Source organism: Anopheles nili, chromosome 3, assembly GCF_943737925.1.
Source record: "Anopheles nili chromosome 3, idAnoNiliSN_F5_01, whole genome shotgun sequence".
In the NCBI taxonomy this organism is placed as follows: Eukaryota; Metazoa; Arthropoda; class Insecta; order Diptera; family Culicidae; genus Anopheles; species Anopheles nili.
This window is the reverse complement of record NC_071292.1, coordinates 70,681,933-70,701,403: the sequence shown is the minus strand read 5'-3', so window position 1 is coordinate 70,701,403 and position 19,471 is coordinate 70,681,933. Positions and strand designations below refer to the sequence as shown.

Below are 19,471 nucleotides of genomic sequence, written 5' to 3'. Positions count from 1 at the left end.
GTATGTATATGTATATATATATATATTTATAGATATATGCTACACCTCCCGTTTTGTCTAAGCCTACGATTTGTTTTATATAAATAAATTAAATAACGTTTTCGTTTTTCTTTATTTGACACAGTAAAAAACCAATCCACGAACCGCCGGGCCACGCGCACGTGGGAGAAGGACGACGACGACAATGACGACGATCTTACATACACACACACACATACAACGGACCCGTGCGAGCGCAACCACCAAAATGGATGGCGAAAATGTTACGGAAAACTCCTAATCCCACCATTGTAGTAAAAAAGGAAGTATGCCATACCCTCCCTCATAATGGAGTCGTTCTTGTTTCCCTAAACGTTTTGTTTAACTTTCCTTAACGTCGCTTTCTGCTGCAGCTTCTCTACTCTGTTAACGATACTAAACAAGGAACAGAACAAACAAAAACTTGAATGAATTTCCGTCTCCTGGGATCCTTGGCTGATCTTGATCATGCTAGCTTATCACTATCAAACGTGTCGGTGTTGGATGCGTTTTCGTGTGGATGTATGCACATATTCACATATAAAAACTAGCTACTGATTCAACCCGAGCGAGTCCGTACGCTTCGCTTTCAGCTGCATCCTTCATACGGCTCGCAGCAAAAAGTGCGTGAGAACGCTCAATTAGATTGTTGTACAGAAGACGTTCCTTTTGACGTAATGCTGCTAACGTGCGTTTAGTTGGTATGTTGGTAGGGCTATCATCCAGCTGATCACGACAATCCCTGTACTTTACGCTATTTTTACACCGCAACGATCGACTTATATTCCTTCGCGTACGACTCCACACACATGGCTCTCTTGGTTTGCATGATTATTTTTTCGCAAAATTTCACTTCATCTTTTTTCAACATTTTTTCTTTACTTCTTTTTCGTGTTTGTCTAGCGACATATTAAACTACAGTGTTTCCCGGCATCCCTGTGCTGACTTCATGGGGTGATCGTGAAACACTCCAGCAGGAGCGAATTCGGTACTGCTTCGAACGCCATAGAACAATCCATCCCAAGGATTGTGTTTCGTAGAAGTGCGTGTACCAACGAGTCGAAAAATGGCTCTGCTGCTACCAAAACACGCAGGCACAAATTTCTCAGCCATCAACCCAACGGATGCCCTACCAGCGAATCTATGCAAACGCCACAGTGAGAAGAAGGCAACTTATTTTATGCTGTGTGTTTGTGTCGTTTGCTTTATTTGTTTGCTTGTTCGTCCTGAAGGGTCGATTAATGTGTTGTTGTTGCTGCTGACGCCTAACATCATTTGTATTTTGTTACTGTAGTCCTTTTTATCAATGTTTGCTGTTTATTTTATGTTCATTTATATTGTACACCATTTTCTCAAGAGAAATAAAAACAATACGTAACCCATGCACTAATCAATTTTGTTTGAACTGTTCCGTGAGCGATGCTCTCTCTAGTGTGGTTCTTGTCTTTGCCGTTGATTTTCATTTTCATATGTTCTATTGATGCATTTCCCTGGACTCCACGTACAGTGCGTTATGCTGTGTGCTCTATGGTTCATTTCAAAAGATCAGCTGTAAACATATTATTAGTACGATTTTCTTTATTGGTTGCCTTGTTTTCCTTGTTTGCCGAGAATCATGAACTTCAAGGAGAGGATTGGTCTCGCTCGTGGTTCGATTCCACGGCACAGCAAGGTTTGGTAAGTTTGTGATGGAGTTTCGCATTCGGTGAAATATGTACAATAAATATCGAATTACTTCTCCCTGTGGTGCGACCAAAACATTGCGTACACCTGCCTGTTCCCCGCGGTGCTACTTTCTACAGCCTTTTTTTAATACAATTGGCAATCCCACGCCCCACGAGGATTCTTCCGTAATTTTCCGTGCCGTCTGCGTCCTGTCTGCTGTGGCCATAATCAGGTGGTTCGAGGTATGATTATTATGATGTCTTTTTGTCCTCATTTCAAATGTTGCTATGACCAGGGGCGAATCAGCATGAGAGCAAACTAAGCGACCTTGCTGTGGTTCTCAGAGCGCCCCATAAAATCGATTACTTTGCTTGCTTTTAATGCGATACAACCGCGTAACAGACTTGGTTAACTACACGAGAAACCTGAACTGGTAGTGATCGAATGCTGACGCTTGCCAATCCGCCACTGACTATAGTAATTGTTAGGTTGCCATGGGAAACAACGATGTCCTTGATCACATATGCGTCCATATGAAGCACCAATGCTAGTGCTCTGGTTGCTAAATCAAATGTTCGCAATGCAATACCCACTCTAGTGTCCAGCATACTGGTAGCTGCATAAATGCCACACGGAAGCATTCCTAATTTTTGTCCATACGATTGTTACGCGCAATTTGAGGAAAAGAAAATGTATTTGAAAATTACCATTTTGAAAGCAAAAAAAGCATTTCTTCAAATGATAAGATTTTACAAAGGTCATTTCAGATGAAAAAAAATAAAAGCGTTCGTACCTCAAACCATATTCACAATAATAGCTTCTCTGATTTCTCTTTACTGTTTGCCTGATTTTGTTTGTTTGTTTTTTTCATGCTTTCACATCGCGCTACACTGTGTAGCTTTGGCAACACAATAGCAGCGACACACAGCCATCTACCGATCCTCAATTTGCACATTACACCACATCCAACATTCACTAGCTCCTCTTTTACTCTTTTCTCTCTCTCTCTCTCTCTCTCTCTCTCTTTCGCTTTCTGCTGTTTCTAACGTTCCATTCCTTTCCCTATGCGATCTTAATCGTTCCCCGAAAAGGATAAGTTAATTAGCGTTAAATTAATTTAAACTATTCACTACAAATGTTTACAATTTTAAACTGTACACTTAAGTTACCGTAACAATTAAATATCTTAATTATCCTTCTATCCTTTTCTTTGTAGTACATCGAGATTTGACATCCATCCCACGCACAAACAGGACTCATTTTGATTACGACAGTCTACAGCGACCTAACGGATCGGCGCGCAGCAACGGTAAGTGTTTTATGTTGTTGGTTTTGCTTGATAAAAAAATGCTCGTTAGCATTTGAGTTTTCAACTTTTTGAAGCAATGAGCAAGTGATTTAGAAAAAAAGGAACCACTCATATAACAAATATTTCTGTAAAAAATAAATCTGTAACAAAAAGTTAAAAAAACACTTCTACGAAGAAGAAACTTACAACAGTACTGACTAAAAATAATACTCAGTTAGAAGGTGCCCAAAATACATTGAAATAACCCTGTTTGATTTAAAAAAAATTGCATATCATTTGAAACACTTTACATGCAAACATTACTATCAATCATTCGATTGCAGCAATATGAGACAAACGTACAGAAATATGCAACAAGTTTACACATTAAAAAGGCAAGTGTAGATGAGCGACCGACATAAAGGGTGGCTCTCTCACCCACATTTCACGGCGGAAGTTCTAACCAACAGAACACTCCGTTCCTGGCAACAACCAAAAGCAGCTTTCGCGTAGAAGAGCCCGTGCACTAAGCGAGGCAACAAGCTGCAACTACAACTAGGCCACCTTCTAGAGTATGTACTGTCATCGTACCTCACAGTCCTTCTTCGTTGCGTTGCTAGCGGGTGTACCTGTTAGTTGCTGGGTGCCGTTATTACTGCCACTACTACCACTATTGCTATTGCTGCTGCTGCTGTTGCTGGAAGTCGGAATCGTTTGTAGCGTCATCTGCGTCATCTGTTGATGTTGTTGCTGTTGCTGCAGAGATGGTGGCACCATGGCTAATGGTAGCATTGAAGATTGGTTCATGGATAACGATACCTGGTGTTGCTGGTGTTGCTGGTGCTGCTGAAGGGTCGAAGCAGTGGTGAACATACCCACGGGGTTCGATGTGCTGAACGTGGTGTTTGTACTAGCGGCAAAATCCAGCAGATTTTTGAAGGACATGGACGCCGCCGTACTGTTGCCAGCGCCGCTGGCGTTGTTGCCCATCGAAGACATGTTGTACATCGAAGGAACACCGCCGCCCTGATGATTGGCACCTGATCCGGTCATCGTTCCGGTACCCCCGTTCGAGGATGCCGCTACCGCTGCCGCTGCTACCCCCATGGCTCGCTCGAACGCATTCGGAGAGCTGGCTGCCATGTTGGCGGCCGTTAGTAGCCGCTCGATCATGTTCTTGCTCGACGTTGCCGCTGCAGCCGCTGCTGCTGACGTTGTTAGGTCCATCGATCCACCTGTTGACTCAACGGAAGACTGGCCCGTGAGTTGCCGCATGTTACCGCTACTCATCAAGCTATTCATCGAGCTCATGTGCATCGCTGGAGGCGCCACGCTTGGGGTTACACCTGGCACAGGGTTCAGCTTGTCAGGTCCTTCCATTTCCGCCCCAATAGATGAGTTCTTCTTCGAAGACATCACGTATCCACCTCCAGCGGAATTGCGTGCCAGCTTCAATCGAATCGGTGTGATAAGTGGCTTTTCCACCGGAGCAGCTTGAGCCGCCGCTGTACGATCTGACACAGGCGAAGAGTCCAGTGCCTGTCCCTGACTGTTGGTGTTGTGTATCGCCGCCAGATCGATCACCAGCGGATCCGTCTCGGGAGATGAACCGCTCATCTGCTGGCGGCTACTACTCCTTCCCTCGTTTGACCGTCCATCACTTGGTAACGTTTCCTGGGAGATGTGTGAAACACTACCTGCCGCACTGGCCGCCAGAGGCGACGAAGAGTGCTCCTCGGCCTGCGTAACCGGCTTCTTCACGCCCAGCCGTATCACAATCCGCGGTGCTGCCTGCTGTGACTGCTCATCTCCGGTTCCTTCTCCAACGGCCAAAGCAGCATTGCAGATGATCTCGACCTTTTTCTTTTCGCCCTTATCACGCTTGTGCTTTTTCTCCTTTTTGCGCTTCTTATGCTCACTGCCACTGCGATCGCGGTCCCGATCTTTGTCCTTATGCTTGTGCTTCTTTGCCTTCGGCTCATCATCACCGCTGTATGTCGCTCCCAAGCCGTCATCCTCGGCACCGCCACCCGGGCCGTCGTCATCGAAGCTTATATTTTCCGCGTACATCATGTACTCGCGCTTCAAATCCTCCAAGCTCGGTGGTGGCACACTGCAGGCCAATCGTTTCTTAGGTGGCCGCAGACTGCTACTGGTACTAGGTCCTGCTCCGACCATGCCCGCTCCATATGGACCACCGACACCAGTCGCTTCCAGCATCCCCGAGCCAAGTTTGATCTTGAGCTTTGGAGCCTGTTGTGGAGTTTGCTGGCTGACTGCGGTTACCGTAGCCGTGCTGGTGTTCGCTCGATTATTACGCGATCTTCGCTTCCCGGTCGTCACTCCGACGTTGCTGCCAGCCACACCACCTCCAATGCCAACACCAACACCGGCCCCGCTAACATCCTCCATCGACAAGTTCATGTTGGATCCGTTCGAACCGGCGCCAACCATCGATCCTACTGATGCCACCGCCGACGGGCCAACGCTGCGCCTTCGCTCAGCCAACAACAGTTCATGGTGCTCGGAAGCAACCTGTGGCACTGATGCCAACTGGCGTAGCTCGCGCGAAATGTTAGACGAGAGTTTCTTCCGATGGATGCCACCGTACTCCTTGTAATCGTCCTTGGTCGGCATGGTTCCTAGTGACTCGACTGCCTTCGGAAAACCAACTGTCGTGCGGCCGGCTCCGCCAAGCGATAAACCCTGCGCGTGATGATGATGATGGTGGTGCAGATGATGATGTTCCGTCGATTGTAGCACGGCCTGCGGATCGTCCTGGTTCATGTCTTGATTCCAGTACTGCCGCAACAGCTCCTTCTTGCGCATCCGTCGCAGGTTAGACGAACCGGCAGCTCCGCCGGCCACGACGTTACTGCCAACGCCACCGGCACCTACTCCAACACCACCTACACCTCCACTTACGCCACCACCGATTCCTACGCCCATCGAGGACGCCATACTGATGGACTGCTGCAGTTGTGAAACCATCACCGACGAAACGGCCGAACCGGCACCACCAATCCCACCACCAACGGGGCCTGATCCACTGTCCAGCTGCGCCAGCGGACCCTTGATCTTCAGTTTCATTATGTTGCGCGAATCCGCTAGTGAGGACATTTTGTGGTGAATCGTTGGCGTAATCGGCAAACTGTCCGAATCATTCGTTTCCTCCTGCGGCTGCTCGATCATCGCATCCTCGCCCAGCATGGATGCTGGCAGTGCGGGTGTAGTGCACGGCGTAGTCACCGAGGACACGGAAGTCGCCATCGACAACGAACTGGCCGTCGTGAGCGCGTTGTTCATCGCGTTGTTCGACTCCGAAGGAATGCTGCTGCTACTGGTGCTACTGTTGCTGGCTGTTGTTGTTGCTGCGAGAAGCATTGATGCTGGAGTTGTCAAGGACGCGACGCTGTTTGTCACCACCGCTGGTGAAAGCGCCGTCGCCGCAGAACGACTGCTGGCAGAATCCGCCTTCAAAGCTGACTGCAACTCGTTTTCCATGTCCTCGTCGATGTCGGCCAACGTCTGATCGGCTGTACCGCTTGCAAACACACCCAGCAGTTGGTTGTTATAAGCGTCCGTGTTGCTCGACGAGTCGAAGCCGCTGCTGTACGTGCGCATATCGACTGGTCCCGGAAGGACGGCCATATCCGGTAGGGAACTAGCGGTTGAACCAACACCTACCGCTGTCGCACCATATCCACTGTTTGCTCCTCCTCCAGTGCCGGTCGCTCCAGGAACGCCGACACCACCACCTCCGCTCACAGCCACGCCAGTACCGGAAGATCCTCGATTCGATTTTGCGTCCGAACCTGCCCCTCCTGGTCCCGCACCGCCTGATCCAGTGTTCGCATTGGATGCATCCGCCGATCGGCCATCTATAGAGCGACGACGATCACGCATATCGCGCAGTTTGCCGCAGTCGATCACCTCGTCAAAGTCCAGATCGTACACCGTGCCAATGATCTTGCTGTGTATCGTGCTACTGCCAAAGCAACCGAAATCAGCTCCCGGTCCCAGCTGGCCCATGTGGTAGCTACTACCGTGGGTTTGCTGGTGTCTATTGCTGGCCCCTCCGCGGCCTCCTAAGCTGCCATTGCCGCCTGCTCCAACGCCACCCTGAACGCCATGGTTAGCGGCGGCGTTCGCTGCTTGCGCCTGTCTTCCCGATCCCGGTGGCCTTCCACGACCTCGGCCACGTCCTCGCGTCGTTTTGCCGCCCGTTGACTCGTTCCCCTTGGAACCCTTGCCAGGGCCACTCGTCATCGGTGCAATCAGGCTTCCGCTTCCACCACCTATCGACTTTTGCAGCGCATACACCGAGGCGGACACTGCGGCTGCCGCGGTTTTCGGGCTCTTTCCGGGACTGAGCGACTTTGCACCGGCCGGCACCGACGACGGCGATTTCAGCTGTTGACCCAACGGATGCACCATTCCAGTCAACGACGACGCGCCATTGCTGTCGTTCATGAGCAGCGGATGATGGTGATGATGCTGCTGAAGATGAGACTGCTGAAGATGGGGTTGTTGCTGCTGTTGTTGCTGTTGTTGGTTTTGTATGCGCGACGATGAACGGGACGACTTCGTGGGACTTCTTTTGGAGGTTGCTACGTTTCCTACGCCTACCAGCATATCCATGCCCGTCCCATCCGGCTGGTGCACTTGCAGCTGATGATTGTTTCGTTGCGGTGTCCGGCGATGTTGTGGAGTTCTTGGGGTACTTCCTCCGCTACTTGAACCTCCATTGCCACCGCTATTTAGAAGGAAATTATTCTGCTGCTGCTGCACATCCGTTGGAGTCGGTTGACGACTTTGCTGCTGCTGCTTGTTTGGTGAAACAGCCATCGTCGACAGAGGTGACGACATCTGGTCCAGCTGCTTCTGTTGCTGTGGTCCTACGGCAGCTTGAGCTCCAGCGCCACGGTGCGGTGAAACCATAGCGTCACCCAAACCGAGGCCATGGTGCGTGAGCGGTGGCACACCGACACCGAGACCCGCACCGGGCGTGTGATGTTGATGTTGGTGCGGTTTTCCTGCTCCTGGGATCGTCGTTTGCGGTGGCGTCGGTTGCTGGTAGCTCGCGTTGCCGAAATTCGGTGGGTAGAGACCGGCCCCGGGTGAGGGAAACGGAACTGGAACGCTCGCGGGTGGAAACAACGACACCGCACCCGGATATTGCTGCTGTTGTTGCTGATGATGCGAAGGATCATTGGATGGAAAGCCGTATGGTTGTTGCTGCATTGCATTGACGTTGTTTGGAGTTCCCGAATTGCTGTTATTGACCACTTGGGCACCTCCCGATTGTTGCTGATGTTGATTCGTCATCGTCGAGGCATTCTGAATGTCCATGAAACTGTTCAGATCGTTCAGCTTGTTACGATGGCTGTTATTTGCCATCTGCTGCTGCTGTTGCTGCTGCTGCTGCTTCTGCAGTAGCAAATTCTCCTTCTCTTGCATCACCGCACACTCGTGCTGCTTCTTTTGAAGCTGATCGAGTGAGTTCAACCCATCGGTGGTCTGATTCCAACCACGTCTGCCGACTGGTTGTTGCGGAGAAGAATGCCGCTGTTGCTGTTGCTGCTGCTGCTGCAAATTATCAAACAGCATCAATGAGGTAGCTTCGTTCTGGTTTGGTACCTTCATGCCCTGCATAAAGTCCAACCCTGAAAGAGGATTATGCAAATGGTGGTGCTGGTGCTGTTGCTGATGTTGCTGCTGCTGTTGTTGCTGCTTTTGCTGATGTTGCAGGTTTTGCTGATGATGATGATGATGGTTCAGATCGTTGCCGGTGCCGAGCTGCTGCATCGATGGTTGCAAATGATTAGTCAACGCACCACCATCGAATAACCCACCACCAGGTACCGGCCCCGCCGTTCCGTGCGTCTTTTCGGTGTTCAGTGCATTCACGTTATTGTTGTTGTTCGCTTGATGGGTATTCAGCATACGTGCAGCTTCCATACAGTTTTGTGCAAGCTGTGCTGTCGAGACGGTGTTGCCACCGAGGACATTCGATGTCGCCGACATAGAAGTAACAGAGATGGGTAGCGTATTGTGGAGCAGAGACGCGGTGGAACCGATGGTTGGAGCTGTCGATGGGACTGATGACGGAGGAACCCATCGCTCATCTGACGGTCTCGAAGTGAGATGATCCAGATGGTCCTCCTTTGCGTTTTTGCTATCCAGCTGAGACTGTTGCTGTTGCTGAGCACCGATGTGCAGCTGAGAGGCTTGATGTTGCTGCGATCCTTGTTGGGTGGCAGATTGCACAGCACCGGCGACAGGCGAGGAAAGCTGATCCAGCGGACCTCCTGAAGCTGCCGCAGCTGCCGTGTTGAACTTGCCGAAAGCCCCATATTCTAGATCGGGTTGAATCTTTTCCTTCTCACTAAGCAGAGCATCTGCTAGATTCGCTCCCAACGTTCCCAATCCGTCCTGCTTGGCACGATCCGTAACAAAATCAACCACAGGCATCGGAACTTGTGTTGTTGGGGTGACATGCGCTGCGACAACACCGTCCAGAAGCATCATGTCTTCCTTTTTGTCACTAGTCGGAATTTCGTCTATGCCTTTCAGTGGCTCGGTACCACCCGAACCGGGCGGAATCGATCCAGCAGCTGTATTTGCCACACCTTGAGGTTTTTTGTACTTCTGTCGCAGCTTCTCGACCAGGTTGAGCGTTTCACGCTGCGTATCCTCCTTGCAGTCCTCCATGAAAGGGAAGTTGAGCGATTGATTCAGCTCGAACGAGTCGTCGTTCACCGAATTATCTTGCGGTAGCAACAGATCGAATATGGAGGGCGTACCGGTGTCGTTGTTGCCCAATAGCCCACCGATTCCTGCACTAGCATGGCTACCAGTATCTTCTTTCTGTCCATTATTATTGTTACTGCTCGTTTGACTAGCGGAAACGAAGCCACCTACATCGCACACGGCACTATTGTTATTAAGCTGAAGCGAAACAGCATCGAACGGTGGCTGCTGCTGTCCGATGGCGGATGGAACAGATTCCGCTGGAAGTATCTTCTTTCCTTGCTCATCATCGTCCATCTGTATGGTCAATTGAGTACTCTTGCGGTCACTATCGGCTTCCAGAGATGGTTTTTCTTCAACCTTATCCAGCGTTGAGATGGATTTCGGTTCTCCGTCCACTGGCGTTTCTTTAACGTCTCGAACACCTTCAATATCGGGCGGTTTCTGATCGACCTTCGCTTCGTTGCTTGCATCTTCAACGACTACCACATCGTCATCGTTGGAACGCGAATCCTCCACCAGGGATATGATTTCAATACCCTTCTTCTGGACGGTCTTATCGCCAACTTCCCGCTTGGTTGTAACGCTTTCCGCAGACGTTGTAGAGTTCGTCGAGGAAGATTTGATAACATCTGGGACTTTATCGTCTTCCTTCGGAATCGAGAAAGGAATCTCTTCCTTCGCTTTCCGTTGATCCGTGGAGTCTTCATCAGTGAGCAACGAGATTTCGTCACTTCCGCCCGGGGTGCTCCGATTAGGCGTAGATGCAGCAGCAAGTTTCTCAGCTTCCTTCGATAATACCGCTTTTGAAACTGGTTCTTTTGATTCGACATCAACACCAGTGGAGCTGTTAGAAGCAACCGTTTGATTCGGCAATTTGGGACTACGTCGCTTTCGGGAAGAAGACGACTGCTCATCAACCAGCGAACGTTTTCCGGTAGTTGTTTCATCCATAACCGAGTCCTTCTCTGACAGCATTGCTTCGCCACTCTCAACCTTCGGTTCGTCTTGCTGCTCCTTTTGCTTATCAACATCCATAGCTTCGCTAGCCTTCCGTCGACCCGCACCACGTGTGCCAGCAATTTCCGGTGGAACGAGAGATGGCTTCTTTTGTTTCTCCTCTAAATCACTAGCACCGACGAATATCGACTGACGACGGCTGCCGCGTTTAACAGGTGTGACGTTGCCATTGTTGTTAGAGGCCGTTGCATCGTTGGTAGCAGGTTGATAGGAGTTCCGCCTGTTAGTAATTGACTTCGCACCAGCGGCGTCAGCAGCAGTGATCGGAGCCGCCACACTTTGTTCATCATCCATTCCCTTACCAAGTGACTGATGTTTGTCTTTGTTGGTCTTTGTTTTTCCTGTGCCGGAAGTAGGTTGTTGCTTACCCGGTTCAGCAACATTGGGCTCGTCGAATAGACTAGCGGTAGTGGAAGGTTTCCGACCACCAGACCCTCGGCCAACGGAAGCTGCTGCTGCTGTGGCCAAAGGAGCCGTTCCCTTCTTGTTACCACTGGCGGGATGTGTAGCCGAAGGTTTCTTCGAGCCAACCTCTTGCACGTCCTGAGATTTGGCCGAACTAGCGGAAACTGATTTTTTGCGATTACGTCCAGTTGCCGGTGTCGGAACAACCGGTGAGGTGGTTGCTTCATCTTGGCTACTTTGATTGCTGCTGCTTGAGTCGCTATCACTGTCGGACGAGGATCCCGACGAGGACGAAGACGAGGACGAACTCGACGACTCACACACGGATCGTGCTGGACCCTTGTCAAGAAAGGGCAACACATCCTGCCTGACCGTTCGTTGTTGTTTCGCTTGCCCTTTAACAGCTGCTGCTGCAGCGGAGCCCGTGCTAGCCGCCGTACCAGATTTCGAACGATTGCTGGTGGTCGAAGGCACCGATTTCTTGCCAACCGCCGAAGTTGTCTGCTCCTCTTCGTCCTCATCATCTTCCTCGCTTTCCGAACCAGAGCTAGAAGAGCTCGAGCACGACGATGAGCTGCTACCGGATGAGCTGGAACTGTTTGAAGATGTTGATGCTGTGGTGGCGGTGGATTTTCGCTCTTCCCGGGCCTTGCTAGCCAGTTTTGCTGCTGATCCAGCGCTGGCCTTAGAAGACACCACCGCTGCTGCAGTTGGCGCCACTGGAGCCTTCTCATCGGTCCCACCCGGTTGATCTCCACCGGAAGGCTTTCCAAGGCCGCTCTTGATGTGTTCCGCTGCTTTCTTGGCTGCTTGTCGCTGCGGTACGTATGCAAAGATTTCCTGATGTGCCTCACGCTTCTGTTTCTGGTCCTTCGAGCCCTTGCCCTTCTCCACAACTGTCTTCTCCTTCTCAGACGGTGCGAGGGGTGGAGCTTGCGTGTCCTCGTTAGCACGATCCTTCCGCTGTTGCTCTTTGGATGTTGTCGAGCGTGCCGTCCCGCCACTCGCCTGTCTATCTGCTGCCATAGGTCGTTCTTTGGATTTATTACGAGCCGCCGACGTCGTCGTAGCATCCGTTTTTGAGGGCACATTTTCGATTGAGTCCTTTGCCGAGACAAGTTTTCCCTTGTTGCCCGTGGTGTTGGCCCCGGTCGAACGTTTAGCAGCTTTCCCACTACCAGGCACCACGACAGCAACCTTTGGTTCCGCGTCCTTTCGGTTGCGATTGCTGCTACTGCTACCAGTGCTACCACCACTACTGCTACTGTTAGTATTGCTTACGGTGGAAGATTTTTGCTGATTGTTACCGCTAACAACGATCGACGGTTCGACCGCAAGATCGCCATCAATTTCCAGCTGCTTCGTGCTACTGCTGCCCGTGCTGACACCGCTGCTTGTACTGCTGACCGACACACTGCCGCTATTGCTTGCAATGCTGCCACCACCGCTGTTACTGCCTCCACTACTAGTGCTACTGGTGCTACTGCTACTGCTGCTACTGCTATTGCCTCCAGCATCACGCTCCTGCTGCTGTTGCTTTCGACTCGACCCACCAGCACTTATCAGCACTGCGCTGGCGGAAGCAGAACACGAGGAGCTTGATCCTGTGGCACCTACGGAAGACGCTGCGATCGACAAGGCTGCACTGGACGACGTAGACGATGTGCTGACAACCGTGGTCGCTGTCACGACGCTGCTGCTGCTGGTTTTCATCAAATTCTCTGCCGCCTTTTTTGCTGCCTCGCGCTGCGGCACAACCATGAAGTCCGCCAAAAATTCCATCTTTTTCGAAGACGTACTGCCACCTGTTCCGGAGCTGTTGCTGTTCGGCGGTCCCGGTTTGCCATGGGCACTGCCACTACCTGCAATCGAGGTGTTATTGCCAGCGTCGAGATGTTTTTCCGTCGCCTGCTGCGATTGCTTCGATTTTTTCGAGCTTTCTTTGGTACTGCCGCTTCTGTTAGACACCGGTGCCGTCTTGCCCGTCGATGGTGATTGCTGTTCTCCTGAACCCGCCGTTCGCTTAGACGTCTGGTGGTGTCCATCCGCCGTCACACCGGCCGTTAACGCAATCGGACCGGAGTTTATACCCTTCGTCGACGACACCTTACTGCCAGGAAGGGCGGATGTTGGCGTAGCGACGGGTAGCGCCATCATCGTTGCACCGGGTGAAGCAGTCAGTGTTGCCGAGCTAGCAGTGATGGCTTGACCACCTCCCGAGCGAGTCGGTTTTGTGGGAGATTTCTGCTTTAATCGATCCGCTTCCTGCTGCAGGTTGAACTCTTTCATGGCGGCTTTCGTACGGAATGGATGCTGCTGCGAATCACTCGCCGTGTGGTCCGTTTTATCTCGATCGGTGCTGTCGCTGTCAGAGTATATGTCCGGAATTTTCTTCCCCCGGCCACCAGCCGTACTGCCACTGCCAGCCGTGTTGCCAACACCTGTCGCATGGCCCGTCCGCCCGACGGTACCGCCACTGCCTGGCCTTATGTGCAGCAGGTCGTCACTGTCGTTGGAATCATCATCGTCGGTTAAACGCATCGCTCGCCGATCATCCGCCAGCTCACGCTCCATCTGTCGCAGGAATTGGTTCCGGAAATCCTTCTTCTGTTGCCCTGCAGTCAACGTTCGTCCACCACTGGCAGCAGAAGCAACAGTAGCAGTGAGGGACTTTTCAACACCACCACCACGTGCGGCTTTCGATATACCACCAGATCCTGATCGTGCACCGCTCGATGTGAGTGCAGGACGTAACCGCGATTCAACCATTTCCTCGTCGCTCGTGCTATCACCGACACTTCGACAACTCGATTTTTCCGCCGACGAAGTTAGCGCACCCGTCGAACCCGCGGATAGAGGAGCTTTCCGGCGCTTTCGTTCGACAGCTTTCGTCTGTCGGGGTTTCTTCTTCGAGGCAGGATTCACTTTATCAACACCCACAACCGTCACATCGGCGTCGTTTTCGTCATCGTCATCGTTGTCCATGTCGGATGCCGAACTATTACTCATACTTCGCCGTGCCGTCGCCGTACCATTCACGTAGGGAGGTTGTTGTCTCTTGGACGAAAGCTGGCCCTTAGTTCGCTGGTTACCAGCTGCTATCGGTTGCTGTTGCCGCATTCCGTTCACATCAGCAGGAAGCTTCTTACCGTGCGCAGTAATCTCATGGTTGTACTGTTCCTTTTTGTTCGCACCCTTCACCACCTTGGACGTTGGTTTGTTGCCCTCGGTGCTGCTGATGCTGCTGCTGCTACTGCTACCACTACTGCTGCTGCTGCCACTGCTGCTACTACTGCTGCTGCTGCCACCGCTACTGCTACTACTGCTACTGCCACTCCCGCTACCAGCACTGCCATTTTGACCGACTGTTGCACTAGCACCCGAAGACGCCGTCACGTTCGCCTTCTTGCTACCGGCACTGACGGCGATGTCCTTGCTGCCGCTACTACCGCTACCGCTAACGCTACTATTTACATCACCGATGATGCGCTCCACCATCTCGTCCAGACTCAGCATTGTACTACTAACGGAATTACACGAGTAAAGTCTATCATATATCGTAGGGCCATGGTTCGCGTGCAGGATCGCGTCAAGCATCGCCGAATCCACGTGCGGCATTGCCATGCTGCCGCCGCCGATCCGCTGGTGGTTCGTCGTCGTCGTCTCACCACCGCTTCGAAACGAAAAAAGGGCAGCCACCTGTTTGTTGAAGGTTTGCTCGCGCATACGAAAGAACGACCGGCTCAGCTTTTCTCGCCGGCTGACCATGTAGCATAGGTTACGCACCCGCTCCAGGTCCTGCCGCAGGTGTACGAACGTTTTCATCTTCTCGATCTCCGCCTGCTCCTGATTTTGTGCATTCGGGTCCACCTCGTCCGTTTTTGGTGGCAGCAGCGGTCGGTTGTGGGCCGATTTGCGCTTCATGATCCAGTAGTTGTAAATATGGTGGATGCCATCCTGGTCCACGTCCAACAGGTGACAGCTGATGTCCTTCACACTCACGTGCTTATCAAACTCGGCCTCGATCTCCTGCTGGCGCATTGCCCGCACCTGGTTCCGCTCCTCGGACGTCATGTCTTTCCGCTTCCGCCGCTTAATATCGCCCCCACCGGTCGTAGTACTTGTACCCGTTCCGCTCGTCGTGCTCACACCAGCATTTGTCGCTTCGTCCTCGCTGCCACCGGAGTTTGCACCGGCACCGGCGTTGTTCGTAGCGTTGTTCCGACTACTGTCACGCTTTCCCTTGTTTTCACCGTGTTTCTGACAGTACGAGCGCAGCTTGACGCCATCTTCCGCGTTTTCGTCCTCGATGATGGCGCGCATCTCGAGTCCGTGCTGGAACGCACACGTTACGTGGTAGGCCGTTTTACACGTCTTTACCGAGCACTGGATACAGGCTCCGACTCGTTCCCGACAGAGCGCACACACCAACGCCCATCGGCTCGCGGGGATGTTCGAGATCTTCGTGATCGGTTCCATCCGATCGACTGATCCGATGCTCACTTCCGGGATCCAGAGCGCGCAGGACACGTGCGCCCACTTTTGTCCCGATCGTGTCGACTTCATCGCACCGCCCATGTTTGGACAGAGTACGCATTTCGGCTTCTGTCCCATCGAGCACGTCCTACATAACCATTGACCTGCAATTAAAAAAAAAAGAACACGGATCGCACAAAAGCGCCACAATGTTATGAAGCGTGAACGACATGTTACGCGGCTACTTCACACTGTATCAATATTAAACTAGCTATCTCTGGGTAGCACATCTAAGTGTCTATCAACTGTACTGCAATTGAAAATTAGAAAACCCAAGCATTCTGAACACCTGTACTGTATCCCTACTAGTTGAGTTATCCTCCTACAACGACAACGAATGTCGTGTTTTGCCAACGAGGGCCGCGCAAGCTCTGGCACAAGCTGTTTACTCACCAGATGGTATATTTGTTATTCCATAACACGCTTGGTGTACGCAAATATTGCAGTTATCACAGAAAACCATTTCGTTCGCTTCCTCCGAATCCGGCGATCGGCACACGTCACAGATGACGTTTTCGTCGTACTCAATGCCGAGCCCTTCCTCGTTTTTCATGATTGCCTGGATCTTATCCAAGCACCGTCCCTGTGGCAAAGAATAACAGAAAGTAGATGCGTCAAAATACACGTCAGTCGAAAAAAAAAGGACTCGCGCACCTCTAGCTCCTCAACAACCCGCTCGAACTGCTCGTCGGTTACCGGCACTAGACCAGCCAGGTTGCGCTCCCCATTCAGCACCTTCAGCCAGGCCGAGTCGCACTGATCCAGGTCATAGTAGCATACGTTTTCCGCGATGGCTGGCGTGTTCGAGAGATAGTGCTGGTCATGGGTAAAGTTCTCATCCTTCGTGATCCGGATGTATTTGTTTTTCGGTCTGCGAAAGGCGAAAAAGAAAACCCCAAAGCTCGTTAGTAAATCACCATCCTCTGGCGCACCACCACCATTGGTCTTTCTCCATCAAGGGAGGAACGCTTACAGCTTGAAATCCTGCCGCTTCTTAAAGTAGCTCTCCTGCAGCGTCGCAACCGACGGTTCGGGTAGCGAGTCCGGATTCACGGGCACCTGCACACCGCGTTCCCACTCCTGCTTCCACTGGTCCGCGATGACCCAGTACTCGTCCGCCGCCAGCGGTTCCGAGTCCGGCAGCTTCATGGCACTGATAAGATCCTTCCTGCGTGGGGGAAAGTCGCAAGCAAAAACGAGAGGCAAAGCATTAGTAACGTATTGCGGTGTTCCATCGAAACTTGTTGCTACTTACCTAAACAGTTCCGCCGGTGCCTCGGGCGCGGTTCGGTTGTAGATGCTGGACAGCTTGCAATCGATGACGGCCCGTGGTTGCCAGTTCTTCGTTGGCGTCGTCGGAGCCCCCCCACTCGAGCCCGCCCCCGAACCCAACCCGCCTCCGGGGCCACCGTTCGAGGCGGGCGAGTCCTTGTCGTCCTCGACGCCGGACGACGAAACCGGAGGTCGTCCTTTGCGCTTCTTGATCGGGGGCGGCCCATCGTTCTCGCCCCGGTTGGTGCGCTTTTGACTCTTCTGAGACATGCTCACGTCCTGTTGTCGCTGGTTGCTGTGGGCGTCGTCGTATCCTGCCCTCGATTAGCGCACACTTGCGCGATCGCTTCCGCGGTGTCCCGTTGCGCTTACATACAAGTGGATGTTGTGGAAACGTACGCGTGCACTACCATCACCATCACCACCACTGCCGCGACCACTTCCACCGGCGCCGCTACGCCACACGCACATATAGTATGGGCCTCGGAGCCGGGACCTACCGAAAGGACGACCGAAAGGAGTCACGACACCACACGCACACTCGGCACCCGCGGCACACGTGCGCTCCTTTCCGCACCGATGGAGGCGCGGACAGGATAATGCACGGAGGTGCCGATTCGATCGTCTCTTCGCTGTCTCTCAACAACCTCTAATATGTTGGAGTCTTTTCTTGAGGTTTAGCACACACCTGTATCCTTGCTTTGTAGCTGCGCATTCGTGGCCGAGTGTCCTTCGTTTCGTTCGAGCCCAAAGTTCGCTAGCGGGGCCGCATTGACTTTCCCTGCCTTTTCCCGTGCCCAAGCCCAGTTGATTTTTTTCTTCTCGATTATCTTCAGTTTACACTTCTGGGGTTTTTTGTCATTCGTACACCGGGTGCGCGGTGTAAAGATTGTTTGAATCCTTTGATCCTTTCTCTTTCGCTTTTCTTGTGTTTATGCGCTCGTTTGCCTTTCTATTTTCGCTACCAAACTCATTGCTATTGCACAGTACGTTCGAGTACACAGAAGGTTTTCCAACATCAGTATGGGTATGTTGAAGATGCGGTCTAAAAAGGTAAAAATAAAAACAATTCAATTGATTTTATTACAAAAAAAAACATTGCGTTGAATATATACGCCAGCGTTGTTGATCATGTTGCCCCAAGGATACACATTTAATGAGAGTACATTATTTATGACGTAATATTTACATAAGCTTACAGGACAAATAACGGAAGGATAAAATATGGAGAGCTGTTTCATCACCAGAAGGCTATCATTTTTAAAGCTAGATGAAGAGGGATTTTCATAGACTATCAAACAATTTTTGTTCGCTCTTTTTCCCTCTCTTTCTTACATTCAGCATGCTATCATGCAATACTGTTCACCGTTACCATGGAAATATTCACATCATAAAACACAAATTATCCCACCGATAGGGAGCTGTCAACTAAGTTTTAAAACTAAAAAATGTTCTTCCCTGCTTGTAGCATATCCGGGGGACAACGACAGGGGACTTTTATGCAAATTCCCTGCTTCGAAATTGTGTCAAACCCAAAGTGGCCCTTTCGGTGTGGGCCCCTAAAAGCCTTCCAACGCACACCGCATTCCCATACACCTGCGGAAACCGCCTTCTCATCCTTTGGTGGCCGTATATATGTGTGCGTATCGCAAGGCACAGGCAGAATTACGCACAATCGCACCCATTCCGCCCTAATGAGCACCAGCAGAGCAAACAAGTGCGCGGGCGTAGAGCGGGGTTAGAGAAGGGGCTGCTTACAAATATTTACCCCGCACCACCCCATCGACCCACTCCCATCCTCGAGAACGAAAAGGATTCCAGGAACACACGGTTGTAGGCAGGTCTGTCTCCTTTTACTCGAGCCCTCTCTCGCTCTCTCAGGACACCCCTCACACACATGCGCAGCACCCACCACAGTGTGGGTCGCGCCTCCCTGTTCAATGGCTCGCGTGTCCTCGTTCGCTATCCTTTCGCGCAAAGCATCCCGAGTAGCTGTTGGCCATGTAATGGCATGCTGTTCCACCCCCCAGATGGCAGGGATTTATTTATGTTTTAAAGGTGCGTGACAGTGTGGCCGGAATCAGAGCATCCGCGGAATGTCACCTGCGGAGACTCCTGTCGGTGAGGTGGCATCCGAGAAGGACCTGAGTGATAAGACTGCCTGTCTACTCGGTTATTGAATTCCTTTGCATCACCCTTCTCGTCGACTGTGGGCAAAATAAAATGCGCTCCTGCTGCCTCATGGCATTTTTCCACCTTTTCTTCACACCACCAAACAAACAAACACACACGCGCGCGCGCGTCCGAAAACGAAAAACAAAAACGGGAAAACTAATGATGCAAAAATAGCTAGCACGTGCCAAGCGAGACGTGCGTGACGCCTTCGAGGATTATGTTTTGTGTACGCTTTTCCCGCTCTACAGGGAAATTTGCCAGTTTTGACAGCGCGGTATGTGCGTTTCATCCGCACCAATAGCATCCCCCCATCCAGGACCAGTCACCGTCTTCCTGTGG

At 51.6% G+C, this 19,471-nt stretch overlaps 1 protein-coding gene across 1 annotated transcript; it reads right to left on the bottom strand.

Annotated features, from left to right (window-relative positions):
- Window positions 1-3,553: 3,553 nt before the first annotated feature.
- LOC128725656 (PHD finger protein rhinoceros) lies at window positions 3,554-17,268 on the bottom strand. The gene is made up of 5 exons (XM_053819415.1): window positions 16,941-17,268; window positions 16,659-16,853; window positions 16,340-16,556; window positions 16,079-16,268; window positions 3,554-15,789 (listed from the first exon to the last, which is right to left on the bottom strand). Exons 1-5 carry the CDS (start codon window positions 17,225-17,227, stop codon window positions 3,554-3,556), a joined length of 13,125 nt encoding a protein of 4,374 aa, XP_053675390.1. The 5' UTR covers window positions 17,228-17,268.
- Between the last annotated feature and the right edge of the window lie 2,203 nt (window positions 17,269-19,471).